The sequence below is a fragment of the Pelodiscus sinensis genome, chromosome 11 (genome assembly GCF_049634645.1).
Source record: "Pelodiscus sinensis isolate JC-2024 chromosome 11, ASM4963464v1, whole genome shotgun sequence".
In the NCBI taxonomy this organism is placed as follows: domain Eukaryota; kingdom Metazoa; phylum Chordata; order Testudines; family Trionychidae; genus Pelodiscus; species Pelodiscus sinensis.
Window position 1 is genome coordinate 41,398,812 of NC_134721.1, and position 22,852 is coordinate 41,421,663.

The following is a 22,852-nucleotide window of genomic DNA, read 5'->3' on the forward strand; positions in this document are numbered from 1 at the left end:
CCCCTGGTCCTTGCGCCAGGACAGGGAAGTTACTTGTCCTTCTGGCTAATAGATTTTGGCCTCTATTATTATTTCAGTCCATTTTACAAGCCTTTCCCTTCAGCAAGTTTAATCAGCCCAGATATTTTAAGAGGAACATACTATTTTTATCTCTGTATAATTCCACATAAACAGTGACTACACTTTTCTTCTGTTGAGAATTGTCAGACACGTGGATGAACATAATTTGTCGGGGAAAAGTCAACATGGTGGGAAATCATACCTCACTAATGTACTAGAATTATTTGAGGGGTCAACAAGCATGTGGACAATGGAAATAGTGTGCTTTGATTTCCAGAAAGCTTTTGACAAGGTCCCTCACCAAAGGCTCTTAAGTAAAGTAAGCTGTCCTGGGATAAGAGGGAAGGTCCTCTCATGGATTGAGAACTGGTTAAAAGATAGGAAACAAAGGGTAGGAATAAAAGGTCAGTTTTCAGAATGTAGAGCGGTAAGTAGGGGTCCATCCTGTGACCAATCCTATTCAACACATTCATAAACGACCTGGAGAAAAGGGTAAATAGTGACATGGCAAAATTTGCAGATGAAACAAAAGTCTGCAAGATAGTAAGTCCAAAGCAGACTGTGAAGAGCTTCAAAAGGATCTGAGAAAACTAGATGACTGGGGAACAGAATGGCAAATGAATTTTAATGTTGATAAATGCAAAGTAATGCACGTTGGAAAAAATAATCCCCACTATGTGTACAAAATGATGGGGACTAAATTAGCTATTGCCATTCAAGAAAGAGATCTTGGATAGCTCTCTGGAAATATCCACTCAATGTGCAGTAGCAGTCCAAAAAAAAAAAGTATACAGAATGTCCGGAATCATTAAAAAAGGGATAGAGAATAAGACAGAGAATATCTTATTGCCTTTATATAAATCAATGGTATGGCCACATCTTGAATTCTAAGTGCAGAAGTGGTTGCCTCAACTCAAAAACGGTACCTGGGCATTAGGAAAAGTTCAGAAAAGGGCAACAAAAATAATTAATGGGTTTGGAACACATATTTTATGAGGATAGATTAACAAGAGTAGGACTTTTCAGAATAGACTAAGGGGGGATATGATAGAGATCCATAAAACCATGATTGGCATGCAGAAAGTAAATAAGGAAAAGTGATTTACTTGTTCCCATAACACAAGAACTAGGGGTCATCAGATGAAATTATTAGGCAGCTGGTTTAAAACAACAACATGAAGTATTTCCTCATAGAACACAGTCAACTTGTGGAACTCCTTGCCAGAGGATGTTGTAAAGACCAAGACTTAACAGAGTTCAAAAGAGAACTAGATAAATCCATGGAGGTTAGCTCCATCCATGGGTTTTTAGCCAGGATGGGTAGCAATGGAGTCCCTAGCCTCTATTTATCAGAAGCTGGGAATGGGTGACGGGATAGATCACTTGATGATTCCCCGTTCTGTTCATTCCTTTGGGGGCATCCAGCATTGGCCATTGTCAGAAGACAGGATTCGAGGCAAGATGGCCCTTCAGTCGGACCCAGTATGGCCGTTCTTATGAGACAAATACTAGTAACAAGTGAACAGGGATTTTGTTCTCAAGAGGACAGGCATAGTGTTGATTATAGCAAGGGTGGGTGAGCAGAACTTCCTTTCTGTCTTCTCAAAACCACATCGACTCAGATGAGTTACAGCTTGCTAAGCATTGTGCCTCCTAATTAAATTGCTGTTTCACTTCTCTGAGGGCTTGATCAAAGGCCAAAACCTTCCCAGGGCTTTGGATTAGGTACTACAAATGCTATGAGGCGTCCCACAGGTTTCACTGATTAAACAGGATTTTATATCCCTAATGCCAATTAATGCTAATTATAGAATGCATTACAAATGTACAAAATGCTTTGCACTAAATTTACCCCCCCCCCAAAGGTTATTTTTTTGCAAACTATTGTTAGCATTCACCAAAAGTTCCTTTATTGGTTAAATTTTCAGTGGTATTTTTGGTAATTTTTTTGGTATGAAATGTTTTCAGTTACTGGAAACTATCTTGTCTTGCTGAAAACCAGGTTATCAGTAAATGAAAAATACTCATTTGCAGTAAATATCACATTATTTTTGAGGGAAAAAAAAGCAGAAAACTGGTTCACCAAAACAGAAAACAAAAAATTTGAAAACAGTTCACAAAATCATTTTCCCACTTTTTGACCAGACCCAGGATGGACACCTGTCCAAAGGGAACTGGAAAAAGATCAGCTGACTCATTTCACACCTTCTGTATCATCTTCAGCTTCATTTTCAAGAGGTGCAGAGAGCTCCAAACTGGCAATTAATGTGCATCTCTGGAAATCAGACCATTAATGACTATTGGAACATGAGCTTTACACCATGTTACTGGTCCTTGGAGCTATCTGCTCCCCTACAGAACATCCCTTTCCTCAACACAGGAGAGACAGCCATTGCTTTTGATATATAGGCTAACTTGTAAAACAGTCCAAAAAATACACTGGCATCCCATTTTGCTGACTTTTTTGCTACTTTTTCTTGCTGTCTGCATTTCATTTGGACACAAGAGGGAGCTCTGGATTCCTGAAGAAAAACGTCCTCCCCACAGATTCATTTGTAGATTAAGATCCTCGCCAATGTGCCAAACATTTTTCATGTATTTATTTATACAAATAGTGCAATTAATAATAATAAGCTTATTCCTGCTGAGTCAGAGTCTGCTCTCAGCTGTACTGGGTTAAATTCAGGGGAAATCCATCACACTAGCGTTCTGGTCACACTTTAAAGACTAACAAAATATGTAGATGGTATCATGAGCTTTTGTGGGCACAGATGACAGGAGTGTAGTCACGAGCATCAACAGGGTAACTTAGAATTTACAATACAATAAAATCATAATGGTCCTTAACAGCCTTTTCTTTGACATCTCAAAGTAGTTTACAAAGGTGGCAAGGCATTAAATATCCTCATTCAGCAAAGAAACTGAGGCACTAAGAGGTTAAGTGACTTACCCAAGGTCACCCAGGGAGTTAGTGGCAGAGTTCATAGTCCCATTGTATTATGTCTCTGATACCTGTGCAGTGATTCTGATCCAAACTATTCCAGAATTGGGTGGATTTGGATCCGGGGTTTGGGTCTAGACCAGTGATGGGCAATAGAAGGTGGTGGTTTGCCAGGTTAGCTCCAGGAGGGCCACTGCGCTGTATTTACCTGCACCTCCACAGGTACCCGCAATTGCAGCTCTCGTTGGACATGACTTCCCGCAGTTTCCATTGGCCGGGAACGTGGATCTGCAGCCAACAGGAGCTGTGATCACCCGTACCTTCAGCAGCGCAGGTAAATATAGTGGTGGCAGCCTGCCAGGGGTATCTCTGGCAAACTGGATCTGGCTTACGGGTCAGTATTTTCCCCAGGCCCATATGCGGGGGGCGGGGTGTGTAAGAAGGGTGCGAACACCCCTCCACACAGTCCTTTATGGTCCGCCACAGGCCGATTCCAGCCGACCTACGGAAGGCAGGGGCGGCACTTTGCCTCAGCCTCCTTCCCCCATGCTCCAGCCAGCTGGGGAATGCTGGGGCTGATTCCCCCCTTTCTCACACAGGAGTGAGGATGGGGGCAGGGCTGGGCCATAGGGGTTGGGGCTGGCCCACGGGGAGGGGCGGAGGGTGACAGCCACCAGCCCCTCCCGCAGCTTACCCTCCCCCGGAAATCCCTGCATATGGGCCTGTGCCCATCGCTGGTCTAGCATCTTATAAAGAAAGGGCCTAGCTACCCAAACATTCCCAATACTGTATTTAGTTCCAGGATACCCAGCTGTTCTCACTGGCTTCACAGGGAGGTTTGCCAGCCAATTCCAGAGGATCAGACCTGCAGTCTGACGCGAATACTTGCCAGTGTTTACTTGGCTGCTTTAATCCCACTTACTCCGAGAGCTGGATTGGGCCCTTGGAATGCCAGCTGCGGGCCTTGCATAGTGTCCCGTCCTTCCCCTCCCCCCAGGGGTGAGGAATTCCCACTTGGAGTGGGCATCTTTGATAGACATACAATAGGTTTCTGATGTGGTGAGCAGCAGCCCCTGAGTGACACATTTAGGGGCTGACACCTTGCTATATTAGCAGGGATAGAAGGAGGGGACAGCTAACAGAGACTTGAAGTTTGTCTCTGTACTGTTTGCCTTCTCTGCCCAGCTCCTGATCAGCAATTAGCTAACCATGGATGATATTTACAAGGCAGCAGTAAGTAATCTCCTTAAGCTTACCTTGATCTGTGGGTACCTTTGTTGTATTAGAAAGACGTTTCATAGCGTTTTTGCTGCTCTCCGAAAGCTGCCCTAAGGCACGGCAATGAAGATCTATGAGCCCTTAATGGAACAATGAAATGCACTTAGGAATGGTAGCTGAAGTAACGCACCTTCTAGTTCAGAACATAGATAGAACTTTTCATGCAATGGCAATTCTAAATACGACTGTTCTTCTTGTAAGCAGATTCTTCTAAAAATAAACAGCTCAATTATTCGTATCCAGGCTTTCCCTGATTCTGTACTTTGAGAGATGGCGTGTAAGTGTACTTTTTAGTATATTTTGAAAAATCTACTGACGTATTGGGTATGGCTACTGCTTTATCCAGAACTTGACAGAGCAATGGTTTCAATGGGGAAGAGAATTTGCAGAAGCTGAAACCGCAGCATTTTTATGTTCACGTATTACAATTCTGCCATTTCCAAGTTTTTTCCCCAGGTGAATGTTTTTCTGCAAAATGTATTTGATAAAGACTTAGGAAGCAAGTGATCTGATTTGCAATTTCTGTTTCCTTGTTCTTAATATCTACACGGCAAAAAATTATAATGTGACTCATGCTGGTTGTGCTTTCTAAAGCAGTTTTGCCTTGAATTATTGCATATCAAGTGTCCTGTATAAGCCCAAACCATTTTGTCTTCCTCCCAATGAAGGTGCAGCATTAGCTTGTACCTTGAACCAGCAGAAGAACATAAGAGTGACATTTTTCTGGAATCTGTATTGCATGAATCCCTTTACATTGAATTTTTGGTTACCATGTTCTGTACCTTATGTTGGTGGTTACGGGGTTATATATGGTGTTGTAGATAGTTAACAAAAGCACAAAGATACATCAGATGTGGATATTGCTTTCAACATTTCAAGATGTCCTAAAGGAAGAGGGATAGTTGACACATGGCAACAAAACCAGCTGTCTTTCATATTAGACTAACCTCAGTATTTAAAACCTGCATTGAGCTGGGATTCCATTCTGCAGTTCTCTTAGGTGCAGTGAGCCAAAAGCCCAAGTCTTCAAAAACAATGACACCAAAAAAGTGATCTCTAGAAGGAAACAACTTTTGTTTCTCTGCAATTGGATGTTTAATTAAACTTATGTTCCAAAATGTTTAGAGGCATCACCCACATTGTTATGAAGCAAGTTTAAAGCATTTTGAATGCCAGCAATGCTAACAATTAGCCAAATGGATCTGTCAGGCAGGCAGCTGGAATGCATTCTCTAGCACAAAGAAAGAATTAGAGTCAAGAATTAGATAGTTAGAGGAAGGTTTCCCATGGACAATTTTCCGCCTGTTTCGTACCTCTCAACCTGCTGAACTCCATGAAGGCCTAAGATGCAGCAGACCTAATTAATCCCTAATCTAACACCATGGATTTCAATGACTTTAGACTAGGGATGAGTTTAGCTCAAAAAAGAATCACAAATACAAAAAATTCCATTCCTAATAACCAACAAACTTCTTACTCCAAGTTAGAAGACTCCAGGAAGTCCAGTAGAGATTTTGCTGTGCCATTGTTTCCCCCCTGGGGCACATTCAGATACTATGTTGATGAAACAAAATACAGGACTATGTAGCACTTTAAAGACTAACAAGATGGTTTATTAGGTGATGAGCTTTCGTGGGCCAGACCCACTTCCTCAGATCGATATGATCTGATGAATATGTTGATGAGATTGAGTAAAAAACTCTAACATATATAACTGACAAGGGATTCCTGTTGTGAGTACATTCACACAACGGCATTTGCACTGTAATTATTTCACCAAGGCAAAATAATTGGGATGGGGCAGACATGTGGGGCAGACACCTTCTAAAGTGCAGTATATGGTACAGGATATTTCCTTGGACCATTCCATTAAAAAATCCTAAATATATGTACTGCAACAAATATTAAACCAGAAGAACACTAGAGAGTAACTACAGCACGGCCAAGCTGATTCATCCTCACCAGCACAATTTCAGATGGAAGCAGTGAATAAAGAATAAAGCCAAAAGAGGAATAACCCTGGCACTGCTTATGTATCCTGGCAGCATTTTCAGCATTTACGCACGGAGGCAGTAATGAAAGACGTCAACACCAAAACAAGAGGATGTAGAAAATAAAAGAAAAAGGCCACAAATAGACAGCGGAGTCTTGGGCATGATCGTACGCCATTTTAATTTCATCCCATGGCTTATGTTGTTATTACCAGAGCCTCGCGATGAATTTATCTTGCTACCATGATTGATGACCCATTGGTACAGTACATTCTTATACCTATACATTTATGCACAGGAAGGGAGGCACAAGTTAGACAGATGTAGTTTGATGCAAAGGAATTGGCCCTTTGTGGTTTGTGCAAGTTGGCGGCACATTGGAATAAAACATTGTCTTCCTTCCTTTCAATTTTTCGAAATGCACCAACAGAGCCCAATGGCTTTTCATCTTGCCTGCTCATGTCTAGATAAGGTTATATCAATGCAGAGCTATTTTGGTAACACTTTCAGACTCCAGTGAACCAGGCTAAGAACAGTGCCAAGGACAAGTGTCCAGATAAAAGGGCCCAAGGATAAATACCAATGCCATTCAGTTCCTGGGAACAATCAGAAGGTTTATCTTTATCACCAGCACCTCAATCATTGAGGCTTATAAATAGCTGACATGCCAAAAGAATTGAGTTACATGGAAGGCACGAAAGTGGCAAGAGGTGTTTATTTACCGGGTATAGCTCAGACCTTCGCAGCCCCCAACTATCCTATTTTACTGCCAAAACAATAAAAGAGCAGTCTGCAGCTGCCTGCCTCCCATCATGGGTGGCTGGACACAGGGGTTCAGATTTCGTGACGCTATGCCGAAGAAGGATCCTGCTGCTATTGTTGTCTGCATCTGATATGGACGGATCAGCTTTCCTGGTCTGTCCTCTGCATGTATGGTTGGTTAAAAAATCAACACGGCCCAGTACAAAATGCTGGGCATTTTGACCTCTGCCCCCACCACAGGCTTAGCAGTTTTCTAGCAGAAATTCACAAGGCTCTTATCAACAAAGGCCCAAGGCTGGGATTACACACAAGGTGTTGACATTCCAGAGTAAATTGATAACACCGTGGGCCCAGGACTGGAATACAGATGGCGAGGCAGCTCAGAAAGAGAGTGTATTGGCAACACGGTTTGAGACGGGGGAGACAGGACAATGTTGGGGAAGCTGCTTGTAATGACAATGGATCACTCAGGCTGTCTACATTGCGGGGTGGTTTTTTTGCAGAAGAAGATATGTAAATGGTGTGCTCATTTGCATATCTTCTTCCGATTCTTTTTGCGGAAGAGGTTTTGACGCTAAAAAGCCCCGTGTTGACAGGGCAGTTTGTCGGAAAAAAACCCTTTTTCGCAAGATCCTGTAGACTGCAATTTTTGAGGCACAAGGGATCTTGCGAAAAAGGTTTTTTTTTTTCTGACAAATGGCAAAGCCTCTTCCCCAAAAAGAATCAGAAGAAGATATGCAAATGAGCATGCCATTTGCATATCCTCATCCACAAAAAAACCCGCAGTGTAGACATAGCCTCACTGGCGTGATGTTATGGGCTGGAGAGGTGGTTGCAGATTTGGGTCCCATTTACATAGACTGGTTTCAGAAAAGGGGTAGGGAAATAGCAGGACCAAAGGCAGAACCCTGTAGGCGTTACAATACAGCAGCCTCGGGACAGAGGAGCGTGGGTGGCGACGAGAAGTCGCTGCTGGAAGAAAGGAACAGGGAAGGTGCTGAAAGGGCCGGGGAATTCTGCCGGCCGGGGAAATAGGAGGTGGCAGTGTGTGGTGTGACATGAAGCATTGCCATCAGGAAGGACTGACCTGCCGGGGGAAGCAGGTTCAGATAAGAGGGGAAGGGCTAGCATTGTCCAGGCCAGTGGATCTCAGCCTTCCCAGCAGGGGCAGATGACCGTTTTGCGGGGCCCCGGGCAGCATAATTTCGCGGGGCCCCCTTTGCCACGGTGCATGCGCAGTGACGCCATGAGCATGCGCGGTGGCGCCACGGCGCATGCGAGGGGCTTTTTGAAGCGCGGGGCCCAGGGCGGCCGCCCCGTTCTCCCTGCCCTATATCTGCCCCTGCTTCCCAGATTCCTGGGTCCCTTTCAAGAGGGTGATTTGTCTGGCGGGCCCCACGTTTCACCTCAGGTAAAAATTACTGGCTTGTGAAATAAGACACAAAAATACCCACAATGTCACAGCACATGGCTCCTGGTAAATTGCCGCCTTTCTCGTTTTTACCATGGAATTAGTCCAGGCCTGGATGGGAATGTGACTCATGTACCTACGGTTCAGTGCGATACTTGAACCTGTTTTCCACTTTTGAGCCTGGTCTGAAGCCGTAGCCCTGGTACCAGGGGCTGAAGCATGTAATGTAGCTTCACGGCAGATCCCTGCTCGCCACCCTCCAATGCTGGCCTTGCACATGTGATCCCCTAAGCCCATCCCATGACCCGTCTGGGGGCTGCAGCCCCCAGGTTGAGAAACACTCATCTAGGTGAGTTGAAACAAAAACCAGGACTATGTAGGACTATGTGGCCCACGAAAACTCATCACCTAATAAACCATCTTGTTAGTCTTTAAAGTGCTACACAGTCCTGTTTTTTGTTTCAGCTACACCAGACTAACACGGCTACATCTCTATCACTATTCTAGGTGAGTTGACTACACCCCGGGACACCTCTGAGTACTCCCAGAGGTACACAACGCCCTGGTTGGGAATCACTGGACCAGACCACTAGCACACGACTCAGCTACCCAATCCTATGTGTTGTTCCTGTAAACACATCTTATTAATTCCAATTTACACAAAGCCCCCGCTATTGGATTGCTCTTGATAACCAGGGAAGGAGACGGAAATGATCTTACGGTCCAGTATGAATTCAGTACTCGACTGGATGAACTCCTTTACATGGTTTGCTAGTCTTTAAAGTGCTACCAGACCATTTGTTGTTTTTTAAGTTGATCCTGTACAGACTAACTCGGCTCCCCCTGAAGTTCCTTTACAAATGGCTGGGGTGCAGGGAATGCCACTACCCCTATATACGGCAAAGCAGGGTGCTCCTCCAACCTGCTAAGGCCATGGGTGCATAGAGTTTGGGGACTGGATGGTTCTGGGATTACCTGTGGACTTTAATAGACTGTGGAAGGCACAGCCGGCCCAAGCTAAGGGCTGACTGGGCTACCGCCCGGGGCACCCCATTGTAGGGGGCGCCGCACAGGGCTGCTGGGGTGGGCGGGGGCGGGGCCACACATGCGCCGGGTGCCCAGGAGAGAGGCCACGCATGCGCCGTGTACCCTGGGCACCCAGGGGTGGGGCCACGCATGCACTGGGCGCCTGGGGGTGCCACACCCCAGGGGGCAGGGCCACACATGCGTCGCACTCCCGGGGGTGGTGCTGTGCTCCCGGAGCCCGGGGCGCACTGATGGCTCGGGCCGGCCCTGGTGGAAGGGCTGAGGAGCTGACCTCTACCCTGTCCATAGAGCCAGGTGTCCATTCCCAACAGAGCACAAAGCCTACTTAGTCAGGGTGAATTTTACAATAAGATTTTTCACATTAAACTATAGTCACGCAATTTAATATAGTTACCCTTATTTAATTCATCGTCAGACTCTATTACCTCCACTTGTCAAGCACCAGTGATTTAGGACTATAACAGAAACTGGGAAGAACAGGAAGTCCCTCTGTTCTGTGGATAATCAATGCAACGCAGTCAAACCAGGACACTTAACATGTTCCCATGATACTTTAAGGGACCAATTCCACAGCAGAGGGAAGGGAGAGATGTGAGGCTAGAACAGGCTCCGCATTGCAGGGGGGAGCGCCTCACCCTGAGCCCGTGGCCCTCCTGCAAGACGGTTGTGTATTGCGGACCACACTTTGACAGCCACTGATCTCCTGCATAGCACAGGCCACAGACCCTCACACCCAGTGATTTCTGCATGAAGCCCAACCCTCTGATGCCCCATTAGACCATCCTTGGGCCATAAACTGGCAAGCACAAGCCAGTCTACTCCATAGCCGAGTACTGTGGGCTGGTGCGGTCCAGAAATGGCCACCGTTGACTTCTCGATACTGGAATACTGTAATTCAGTGCGTCACTGGAACCCGTAAGTCGCTCCCAACACCATGGCTCCCCGTGCTGTCGCACAACCATCCATTCGCTGCGATGCCACAGCCCTCAAGGGAGTCTAGTGAACTGAGGAAACGTAGCATCTCCCCATCCACCAAGACCTCAACAACATCCCTCCCCACTGCTTGAAGTGGCGCAAGCCCTTTCGGACCCATGTGCTTCCCCTCCGACAATGTGACTTCGATCCTGATGAAGCGTGGAAAGCTGAACGGAGTTCACAAGGTGTCACAAACAAACATTTTGTGAAAGACCAAATGCAGAAGGTCCCGGTCTTCTGCCCAGCTTATGGGCAACCTTAAACCGCATCCACACCAACCACGGCAGAGGCAGATCCTGGATGCGTAAATGGAAAATTAAAAACTCTCTGGTGTGCGGCTGTGGTTACCCAGGACAGACCATGGAGCATTTAATAACTCAGTACCAGATTCCCAAATACAACAGCGGTGGCAATGTGATGCATTCTGCTACTTTCCTGACACAATTATCTAGCTTACGCTAATTGTAAAATTAAAGTTGCTCTACATCTACATCAGCCATATGGAGAACCACCACACAGTAGCTTTTCAGGTGCAACAGAGACTTCTCCCCTTTAGTTCTCCTACTTTGCATATTGAAATCCTGCCTGGACTGTCTAAAAAACAATCATGCCACATGCCTGAGACTCAGATTCTGGTTAAACATAATGTTAACTGCAGAAGAGTGGCAAGTATGTTTTTAAAATGAGCATAATAATGCCATATACCAAAAAAGGGGAGAGGGTGTCAAAATTATTTGGGTAAAAGACCCCCTTGCTCCACAAGAAGGACTGCTGTGAGTTTTAGTTAAGGGTTGTAAAGCGGTTTGAATAGTGAGCCGTATAAGTGGTATTATCAAGTAACGATCATGATTCAGTTTAATAAAAGTGAATTTCTTTCTCTTTTCATCACAGGTTGAGCAGTTGACAGAAGAGCAGAAAAACGGTAGGTGTGTCTTCAGTCAGACCCCCTTGTGGATAGAAGATGCCCTCAGGCATGGCTAGTCAACCCGCCGTTGACCCCGGCGTTAGCCTCTGGTTCAAACAGAACTGCTCAGGGGCTGTCACAAGTGAAAAGCCGCCCTCCCGCTGCCAAAGTACAAAGCAAAGGGAATGACTTCTGGTCCTCACGCTCTAGGTCAAGGGCTAAGAGGCGGGCCGTGGAGCTGCTACAGGGATGTTTCACGCTATTTGTGGTCTCCATGCTCTTTGGGACAAGCGCACGATTTGTGCGTGTGCCAGACCGACATCTGGCGCAGTGGTTCTCACACATTTTAGACGGCGTACCCCTTTCCAAACAGTGTAGTTTGCTGTGTACTGGGTTAACCGGTGAACTGCAGCAGGAGGGGGGACACTTCAGTTTGGCTGGGCTGGAGCGGCCCCGCCTGCAGCACAGGGGGCCCAGCCGGGTTGGAGCAGCCCCCTACCTATGGTGGGGATGCAGGCAGGAGGCTAGTCTAGCTTGGCCCGACCTGCTGTGCCACGGGCTGCTCCAGCTGGGCTGGGCAGGGTGCCCCCCCTACCCTCTGCGCGACGGGTCTAACTGGGCTGCTCTGCCCAGGCCAGGCTAGGCCAAGCCTGCCACACTGCACTGCATGTGGGAGCTGCTCCGGCCAGGCCCAGCTGAGTCCCCCACCGGTTAGCCAGTTAACCCTTTATATCCTTAATGTGCACCCCATCTGACATAGGGTCATAATATACCTATGAATAATTTGTCAGGTCTTGCTAACCAGCGTGTGGCCTGCGATTACAGGCTTTTTCTAGTGTACCCAATGAGAGCTCATGCTCCCCACTTGGAAAACCAATGGAGTGTGGCTCTGAACAGGGGCCTTTGGGCAGTTATGTGCCAAAAGTCTTGTATAATAATAAAGGCGGGAGTCCCCCAAATCCTGTTACAAAGCTCGTTCTTGTGAGAGTTCCAGCCCAATTCTGTAGCGCTAAGGTGCTTGGAAAGTTTGGTGGTGGGTGAGTTAGAGCTAGGGTTGCCAGATGATTGAAACAAAAATACCGAACATCCCCCTCCCCCAAAAAAACACCCAGAAAAAATTCTGTTGAAGAGGAGAAAAAAAGGGGGGGGGGAGGGAGACCAAAATTGGTGAGCAAAAAAAAAAAAAGAGCATTAAAACAGTATGTTCCCCTTTAAGAGTGAGTGCAGGGATAGGAACAGGGGAGCAGTTGAGCACTAAGACCCAAGGGAGGCATCAGGACCAGACTGAGGGGTGGGCGAGCAACCGATGGGGGGCGGCGTCCCTTATAGCTGCCATCAGGCACCAGCCCCCGCAGCCCTGCAGTGCCGGCCAGCAGCGCTCTTCCCCCCACGGCCACGGGCCCTGCCCAGCCAGAGGCTGCGTTCCACCAGCGGTGGCCGGGTCGGGCAGCGCATGCGCCGTGTGCACCGGGGGAGGGCCTGCGCCCCTGGGTCGGTCCCGCACGTGTGCCAGCCCTGGGAAGCATTGCTTCCCCTAGGTCTTTTGGCCAGCAGCCACTTTGTGCCGGCAGCCTTGGGGAACCAGGTAAGCATGGGGGCTGGGGTTGGGGGACTGGGGGTATTGGGGCCCAGGGGGTGGGGTGGGGGGGGCTGGGTGCTGAGTGTTTGTAGGGTTGCCAGGTGCCCGGCATTTTCGCCTCCTGGCCGGGGAAAAATTCAGAGAATACCGGACATCTCAGGTGTCTGGTATTCTCTGAATTTTTTTACCGGGCAGGAAGCGAAAATACCAGACTGTCTGGGTGAACACCGGACACCTGGCAACCCTCGTTAGACCCTGGGGCTGGTTTAGCTGTAGGTCAATTAGGCAGCTGCCTTGAGGGGCAGATTTCTGGGAGAAATGTTTGTTTTTTAAAATTGCTCATGTTTGTCTACATGGTCCTAGAGACTGGTTACAGGGGTGTGACCTGCCAAGCTCTCTAACAGATAGAGCTCTCCTGGATCCACCTAGACCCTGCTGGAACGAACTAAGAGCCGAGGGGGGGGGGCACCAGACGCTTTATTTGCCTCAGCGTCCCCAGGTACGGCTGCTCGTAGCTCCCAGAGGCTGCGGTTCACCGTTCCCAGCCAATGGACTGGAGTACGTTAACATGCCCTAGGTCCCCGTTAGTTCATGCCAGAGGTCTAGAGAGGGCAGCACATTAGTGTGCGCTACAATTCACACCCCATAGACTGGTCAGTGGCAGGACGTGGGGCAGCCCATGGACGCTTTGGGCAGCAGAGTGTCTTGAGTGGCCTCTGGAGCTTGTGGGTACTTGTCCCAGCTTTGAGCCCTTAAGCTCGGTCTCCTCTGGGCTCTCCAGCTCTACTTCACACTCTGCAACAAAGACTCCCTCGTGGCCCCTTGCGATTTGCTCAGGTATTGCCTGGGGCTGGGTCAGACTGTGCTAAGTGGGGTGCTGAGGGGAGCTGACCCCAGCAGGATGACCGAAGTCACAGCAGTGCAGGGAAGCTGGAGGACACTAAGTTTGACAGTCATGGATGCACCTAAAAAAGGCTGGAGATGCAGCTCTGAAACATGTTCATTTGGGGACCCCCGCAGCAATAAGGACTCCCCTGATTTCCTGCGGGCTGACTCTTGTCAAAAGGGCAAACCCCTCCATTTCCCCCTGTCCTCTCCAGAATTCAAGGCGGCCTTTGACATCTTCGTCCTGGGTGCCGAGGATGGATGCATCAGCACGAAGGAGCTGGGCAAGGTGATGAGAATGCTGGGGCAGAACCCGACCCCGGAGGAGCTGCAGGAGATGATAGACGAGGTGGATGAAGATGGTGAGCTGGTCTCTGTAATCCGCGAGGTGTCTCCATGCGCAGCGAAGCGGTCACAGGGGGGCCAGAACCGCCGCTGTGACGAGCTGGCCCTTAAATATTGTGCGGCTTGGGCCAGGCAGGCTTTGCAGGCAGCAGGGTCACATGGAAGAACACAGCGCGCGTGCACGCTCCTTCCGCCAAAGAAAGTAGATCCGTGCCGCGAGCATCAGGAAAGTTGAGTCACTTCTGGAGTCCAACCCATGAAGCAGCCAAACTGAATGCAGGTGGATCCCTTCTGCTAATACAGGTTGAATGTCCTTGGTCCGGCACCTTCAGCACCTGACTGGTCATGAACCAGGGAATTTGCCAGACCAGGGGAAGTCAATACCCGCCATTTTGCTGCTGCCGCAGCGGGGCTCCTCTCTGGCTGAAAGCAGAAGGGCCGGCATTGATGGAGTAGGAATGGGGGGCACTCAAGGGAAGAGGCAGGGCAGCTATGGAACCCCGCAGCCGAAGTCAAGAGCACAGCCCCATGGCCTGCAGCAGAGCCCCATGGCTGTCGGGCAGCCCTCCAGCCCCCAGCCTTGGGGCTGTGCGGCCCCCAGCCTCTTCGCCCTGAGTGCCCTCCCCCTCTCTCCCTGAGCTTGAATGCCACAAACCAGCTTTTACCGTGCTCTGGGAGGACAGGGGAGGAGTCGCTGAGCAAGGGACCCATGGACGGTGGGTGAACATAGGGCTGGGGGAGGCAAGCCCCCAGCCCTGCCCCTTGTGCTTGAGCCCCCCCCCCACAGAAGCTGAGTCCCATCCACCACAGGGACAAGTGTTCAGCCTCCCATGGGAACCGCCCCAGCCCTGGAGCACCATGGGAAGGGCAGGCGGCTCGCAGCCCCAGCCTCCCCACCCCGGAACACAAGGAGGGTGCACTGTCCCAGTGTTCACCACCTCAGCGGGCAGCAACATCTCCCCCCGACCCCTCCTCCCCCACACAAGCCTACTGCTTTAGATCCCACAGAGAGCTGTACTGAAGCGGGGGGTGTTCTGGGCCTGGCCATTTGGGTTCCCCTCATCTCTTATAACTGCCACCCATGGCGGGACTCCCAGCTTGTCCCCGTGAATGCTCTGGAGCACTCATGGGTGCCGGAGCCCGGATGAGTGACGCCCGGAGTATAGAGGTTCACCCTGTATAGTCTCTAGACACAGAGGTTCTGTGCGGAGTGCACAGTAGAGACACAGGGCCATTTTGTGTAAGACTGTGAATACGTTGCAGGACTGGGGCGGTAGGTTATGAAACAGTAAAGCTGAAATCTTCGAAGGGCCCCGACACCCATGAATTGCAATGAATGCTAAAGTGTCTTAGATGCCTTTGAGCAACCCACCGTAACAAATGGAAGGCGCTAAAAACATAACTACTATAACAGATGCAAACGATTTCTCAAACTGTTTTTAAGAGACAGTATCAGGATGTGGAGAGAATAGGACATGTGCAAGATTCTAGGCTGAAAATGTGATCCACCACATTCTTCTGTGTTTGCAAATCCCAGGGAACTAGACAGGTGCAGCTTCTGAGCCCAAACCAAATTCTTCAGGGTGCAGACACGTACAAGCACACCCATATAACACAACGATATAGCCACAAACAACTTCACAATAACAAACCAGATTGTTCAGACGAGTGGGAAACAATCTAGTAAAAAGAATCTTATAAAGATTTCAGTTCCAAATTTCCAAAAGTGTGTTAAACACAAAACGCAAGGAAAATTGTGCTAAGAATTAAGGAAAATATCTCCCCAGTGTCATTTAAGTAACAAATGACAACATACCATTTACATAAAAAATATAGTGCTTGATCGTCCATTGTCTTGCACTTTACCTCAGTGCAATGAGTGTCAGATGCTAGGAGGTCAGAATTTTCTACACATTTACACAAGTGGCTGTGTTTGATATTCAATTTGCACTTGTATAAATGATTATATGGGGGAAAATAAATGGTGAATCCATCCCATAATCTCTTGCCCACTCATCAGTGCTACTACCAGGGAGTTTGTGGCTAGATTACTAAATAATAATTTAGTCTTTGTGTTATATGTATGCCTTTTTGTCAAAAGCAAAAGCACACGGAAGATTGCCTTCTAGACTGTAGCATAATCTAAACCTTGTTTATTCCGCTTTCAGGCAGTGGCACTGTAGACTTTGATGAGTTCTTAGTTATGATGGTCCGGTGTATGAAAGATGACAGCAAAGGAAAATCAGAAGAGGAACTCTCGGATCTCTTCAGAATGTTTGATAAGTAAGAGACGGGGATGTAATACACTAAAACAAGAAATGATACTGCTAGATATGGTGCTGTGGAATATGTCCCCACAGTTACAGCTGCATTGAGTACAGGCAGTCCCCGAGTTACGCGGATCCGACTTCTGTCGGATCCGCACTTATGAACGGGGATTTTCTCTGAAGCGCCGCGGGTCCGGCCCGGGTCCTCCGCGGCTTTGCTCAGTGTCTCCCTGGTCTGCTGGAGGCGGGGGGGGGGGAGAAACGCAGCTAGTGCCCCCCCCCAGCAGACCAGGGAGACGTGGAGCAAAGCCCGGGGCCTGTGGTAGAGCAGGTGGGGCGCTGCCGGTTGGTCCCGCAGCACCGCTCCTTGGCGCTACTGGACCAACCCGGCAGCACCCTAGCTGCTCTGCCCCAGGAGTCCTGATTCAGCTGCTGATGATCAGTTTCAGCAGCGGCTGAATCCGGACGCCTGGGGCAGAGCAGCTGGGGTGCTGCTTGGTTGGTCCAGTAGCGCCGAAAAGTGGCTGTGCTACTGGACCAACCCAGCAGCACCCGAGCTGCTCTGCCCCGGGCTTCCTGGAATCAGCTGCTGATCAGTTTCAGCAGCAGCTGACTTGGGGACGCCTGGGGTTCTTAAGTTGAATCCGTATGTAAGTCGGAACTGGTGTCCAGATTCAGCCGCTGTTGAAACTGATCAGTTTCAGCAGCGGCTGAATCTGGATGCCAGTTCCGACTTACATACAGATTCAACTTAAGAACAAACCTACAGTCCCTATCTTGTACGTAACCCGGGGACTGCCTGTATTGTGCTGAAAGTAGCAGCCAACCACTTTGTGATATCTGAAGAACATAGATGGTACGTCTATACTGCAACACTATTTCGAAAAAACTAGCGCTATTCCGAAATAACTTAGTCCATGTCTACACAGCAGGCAGTTATTTCGAATACTGTCAAGCTGGAGGACATCTTACTCCGACTCCTGTAACCCTCTTTGTACGAGGAGTAAGGGAAGTCAGAGGAAGAGTGCTCAATTTCACAATAAGTGCTGTGTAGACGCTCCCTATTTCAAAATAAGCTATTTTGAAATAAGATACACAATTTACGTAGCTTGCGTAGCTTATTTCGAGTTAAGCCCTGAAAATGACAGCATTTATTCTATGAGCTCAGGATTTATTTTCTGAGACAATTTCAAGGAAAGCCATCCATCAATTTGTAAAGTAAAATTATTTTTAAAATGGGTCTTTTTAGAAAGTTAGCTCCGTATCAGACCTTTTTTCTCTAAATGATAATAACTCTTAATTTCTCCAGAGTTCAGACTCATTGAAATCTTATTCAAGGGCTCAAAGAAGGTTGTCATTAAGCTTGATTTTTCCAGGATCTAATTGCTGAGATGATAAATTATAGGCTGAGCCAGTTTGGACTTTGCCTATCTACACAAAAATTGTAAGAGATGTGAATCTTGAGGGGATCTGGTGCTACAAGAGGTTTAGAAAGAGAAATAGTATTAAGAGCCATCTTTCCATATTACACTTCATAAGTTAAAGTTGCCTCTGGTCTCCTCTTTCAAAATGGGCCCAAGCACATGCTTCAGCAGTTTGCTGAATCAGGGTTTCATCACTTGCCAAAGACTTTTACTTCTCCATGTCCAGAAAGACTGTCCCTTAATTCACTAGCAGAAGCAAATAACTACTATTCTCTTTTTCCTTTGTCCCACAAATCCTGTAGGATTACACCTGCAAAAAGGGGAAGAGTTGGTGCCCTCTCCTATATTTAACCTACCCAATTCCAGACAGGGAACTCAAGAATGAATCCTAAAGGGCTGCTAACTGATAAAATAAATAGATGGGAGACCAGTGCAAGTGATGTAATATGGGGTGTGGGAGTCCATCCTTTTACAATCGTTTTGGTTTTATCTTGGAGCTTTTCTGTCATTGCACAGAAATGCTGATGGATACATTGACCTTGATGAACTAAAGATCATGCTACAGGCTACCGGAGAGACCATCACTGAAGATGACATAGAGGAGCTGATGAAGGATGGAGACAAAAACAACGACGGCAAGATCGACTATGACGGTAGGTGTGGTTTTGTGCATAATTTGGTTAAATGTTGTCGGTTACATAATTCAACCAGTGCGGCTTTGCATTTAAAGGAACTTGGGAGCTGACGTGCCATCAGGCTGGCTCAGTCCTGGCTCACGCCGGGTCCCGGCAGCTTCCCCCGCTGCGGCTCTGCGTTTAAAGGTGGCCTCGCCTTTCCATTATCAAACTTTTGGTCAAGGGCTAGATGCCTGACAGGAGGTTAGTGGCTAAATTCTCCTCTCGCACACAAGCAACACAACGGGGCCCCTTCTTCAGGGAAATATGAATACGGTGGCGCTGATCCTGAAACTGACTCCATGCAGCTGGGCTCTGGGCCCCCAAGGAAACCCAGTGACCTCAAAGGGGCCCTACTGAATGGACCAACCTGTAGGATCAGAGCTTTTATCAGCGCTTCCGCAGGCACCAGTCTCCAGCACAACCCGGACCCATCATCACCATCAGAAACGGGAAATAAAACTAGTACCCACCCGCACACGAGAACGGCTTGGTCAGGATTGTAGAATTTCAGCCGTTCTATGGAGCTGGCTATCAAAATAGGGTGCTTGGTTATTTGGCAAAACGTTGGTCAAATTTTCTAAAATTCTTGACCTGCTCTGTGCATATTCCTTTGTAATAGGGAGTGCGGCTTCAGACTGCATGCACGGGGCATGATTAGAAAGCTATTGTTCTGCACATTAGATTGCTTGAACTAGAGCCTTGTCTGACGTAAATTGGTATCTCGCTATTGCTTTCGGTAGGGCTATGCTGGTTTATGAGGTGAGATCTGACCACCTGTATATCGGGGTCAGTGTTTAGGCCCTGGGTGAGGAAACTTTTTTGGGCTGAGGGCCACTTACCCACAGAAAAATCAGTCAGGGGCTGCACACTAGTGAACAGAGAAAAACAACCAACCAACCCCCCTAAACAACTACAACAAACACAAAACAAAAACCCAACTCTCACTGCCATGGCCCCTGACTGAGAAGGAGACAGACACGCCCCATATTCCCCTCCCCCCGAGCTAGGGATGGGAGGGTAGCCTAGTAGTTTTTGTGTGCTCCAGTCCTGCGGTAGGGTAGAGCGGGGGCTGGAGCGCCAATACGGCCTCCCCAATGCTGGGGGGAAGGGGCCCTGAGCTTCAGGGGCTGGATCCAGGCAAGCCAGGGGCCACATTCGGCCCCTGGGCCGGAGTTTCCCCACCTCTGCTCTAAATCTTTCTGTACTGCCTGTCTTTCATTGTGCTGAATCATGTTAGAGGCACTTTTAGGAGGGGTAACAAACCAGCTATGTGGAATTGCGAAGGGGAGAAAACGGATGAGAAGAAGGGCGATTTTGGAGATCTCCATAAAGTGCTGCATGCCACACACTGACTCTGTTTGTCATTAAAATACGCCTCTTTGATTTCCCTTCCTTGGCAGAATTCCTGGAGTTCATGAAGGGCGTTGAATAAATCTGAAGCAAGACACGCAGCCTTAACTTTTAAAGCCCTCTGATTCCTCCTCTCGTCCATGTGGTTGTATCCCCTCGGCTGCTAGTATGAAGACTAAGTGCTGAACAGGCTGGCCCTCAAGAGAATACACCGTGTTTGCTATTAAGTGCCTCAGAGGGTCATTCTATGGCTATTTAAGTAAGAGAACTGTAATAATTATCAAAGATGTTGCTAGCAAACATGACAGAGCCAAGTCTTGAGTCCCTTGACAAACTCTGAAGCAGATAATGCATCTGTAAAGAATATTTTCCCTAAGCACCTAACACTGTAAAAAGCAAAACCGGTGACTGCCAGAGAGTTGCAGGGCACTGAACATGCATGTAACCCCTCTCGGAGTTCCTCAGTCCCTGCATATTTCTTACAGTTACCCACTGAATCAAGCACATGGAACAAATTCCTGTTCCTAGTGAAATCGCTGGGAGTTTGCCATTGGATTTGATGTTCCCACGATTTGGCTCTTGGCTCCTGATGGGTTGAATCACACCACCTAGAACGTCTGACAATGAAACCGTTAGCATTTGGACCTTCAACTGAATGATGATTTGAGACACTTAAGCTGCGACTGAATACTGTGATTTAACCAGGACAATCTCTGTGCTTCCTCCACTTCTCACCATTGGCTTCAAGTGTGATGCAAAGCCACAATGTGTACAGAAATAAGATTCCTTTTTGAAATGCTAATAAAATAATCCGCAAGATGGACTGTTATTTCCTGTCGGCTTGTTTTGCAGAAGTAAGTGCAAGTCGCAACTGTAAGGCCAGCAAAGGGAGCTCACAGAGGAAACACGTTCAGTGACGTGTCAGGTTTGAATGAAACCACCCAGTGTCGGGGAGACGGGAGGGAGGTTTCTCAGGATGAAAGCGTTTCACTTCCAGGGATCACTGAGGCATGTCTACACTACAGAGTTATTTCACAAAAATTCCTGTTATTTCGAAATAACAAGGTGAGCATTCACAATAATGGGCATATTATTTTGAAATAATAACCCGTCATTCAAAGAGGAATGATGCCAATTTCAAAATTGCTATTATTTCGCTGTTATTGTGCTGTTATTTCGAAATAACTACTCCCCAGAGTCACTCAAAGTAATTACTCCCCAGTGCTTTCTGGGGCTCTAAGTTGAGGTAACGTGTTCACATTAAGGGAGCCTGCTTTGGACAAATTTTCTCACACCCCGGGAGTCATCGCAATGTCAACAGCAACCTTCAGGGTAGCCCAAGCCTCAGTCCTGTTGGGTTTCATGGAATTTAACTACAACAAGTTCTTTGCTGAATCAGGGCCCAAATGCATAGAAAGACGGCAAGGGGAGAGGATTCGATGGGCCTGGGCGCAAGTGGAGAGCAGAAGAGAGTGAGACAAGCGATCCAGACGTGGGAAGATTATGTAGGGGCCCAATGAGGAAGACACAGAGCTAAGAGATGGGGATTTAAAGAGATGGCCAGAACAGCAAGGCTACGTCTACACTGCAGCGCTATTTCGGGATATTGGAGAAATTTATTTCAAAATAAGTGCTGTGTAGACACACTAAATTTCGAAATAAGCTATTTTGAAATAAGGTCGAAATTGGTTATGCAATTTGCATAGCTCAAATTGTGTATCTTATTTCGACCTCTGGTGCTGTGTAGACACACTCCACGAGAGAAAGGGTAAGGAGACTACTTCATTAGGAATATCTCCTCTCCTTTCCCAACCCTTATTTCTCTTTAATAGTGGTCCCAAGAAATATCCACTGAAGAAAGTTGGCAGCTTTTAGAAGAGACATTGTTAAGGGCCCAAAAGCAAACTATTCCATTGCATAGGAAAGATAGAAAGTACGGCAAGAGACCGCCTTGGCTTAACCAGGAGATCTTATATAACGTCAAAATCAAAAAGGAGTCCTATAAAAAGTGGAAACTAGGTCAAATTACAAAGGATGAATATAGGCAAATAATGCAAGTATGCAGAGGCAAGATTAGAAAGGTAAAGTTACAAAATGAGCTCAGTGTAGCTAGAGACACAAAGGGTAACAAGAAGACATTCTAGAAATATATTAGAAGCAAGAGGAAGACCAAGCACAGGGTAGGCCCATTGCTCAGTGAAGAGGGAGAAACAATAGCAGGAAACCTGGACATGACAGAGGTGCTTAATGACTTCTTTGTTTTGGTTTTTGTCAAGAAGATTGGTGGTGACAGGATGCCTAACATAGTGGCTATGGCTAGACTGCAGGCTTCTATCGGAAGCAGCTTTTCCGGAAGAGATCTTAAAGTTAGATGTTAGATGTCTGCAAGTCACCAGGGCTTGATGAAATACATCCTCGAATACTCAAGGAGCTGATAAAGGAGGTATCTGAGCCTTTAGCTATCATCTTTGAAAAATCATGGAAGTCAGGAAAGGTTCCAGAAGACAGGAAAAGGGCAAATATAGTGCCCATCTATAAAAGGGAAATAGAACAACCCAGGAAACTACAGACTAGTCAGTTTAATTTCTTTGCCAGGGAAGATAATGGAGCAAGTAATTAAGGAATTGATTTGCATACATCTGGAAGAAAATAAGGTGATAGGTAACAGCCAGCATGGATTTGTAAAGAAAAAATCATGTCAAACCAATCTGATAGTTCTCTTTGATAAGATAACAAGTCTTATGGATAAGGGAGAAGTGGTAGATGTGGTATACCTAGACTTCAGTAAAGCATTTGATATGGTCTTGCATGACAATCTTATCAATAAACTAGGGAAATACAACCTAGATGGGGCTACTATAAAGTGGGTGCATAACCATTCTCAGAGAGTAGTTATTAACGGTTCACAGTCATGCTGGAAGGGCATAACAAGTGGGGTTCCTCAGGGGTCTGTTTT

General features: G+C 47.3%; 1 protein-coding gene across 1 annotated transcript; it reads left to right on the forward strand.

The window, feature by feature from the left end:
• Positions 1–4,083: 4,083 nt before the first annotated feature.
• TNNC1 (troponin C1, slow skeletal and cardiac type) lies at positions 4,084–20,719 on the forward strand. The gene is made up of 6 exons (XM_006127609.4): positions 4,084–4,234; positions 11,357–11,387; positions 14,049–14,195; positions 16,347–16,461; positions 18,386–18,522; positions 19,947–20,719. Exons 1-6 carry the CDS (start codon positions 4,211–4,213, stop codon positions 19,976–19,978), a joined length of 486 nt encoding a protein of 161 aa, XP_006127671.2. The 5' UTR covers positions 4,084–4,210; the 3' UTR covers positions 19,979–20,719.
• The last annotated feature ends 2,133 nt before the right edge of the window (positions 20,720–22,852 follow it).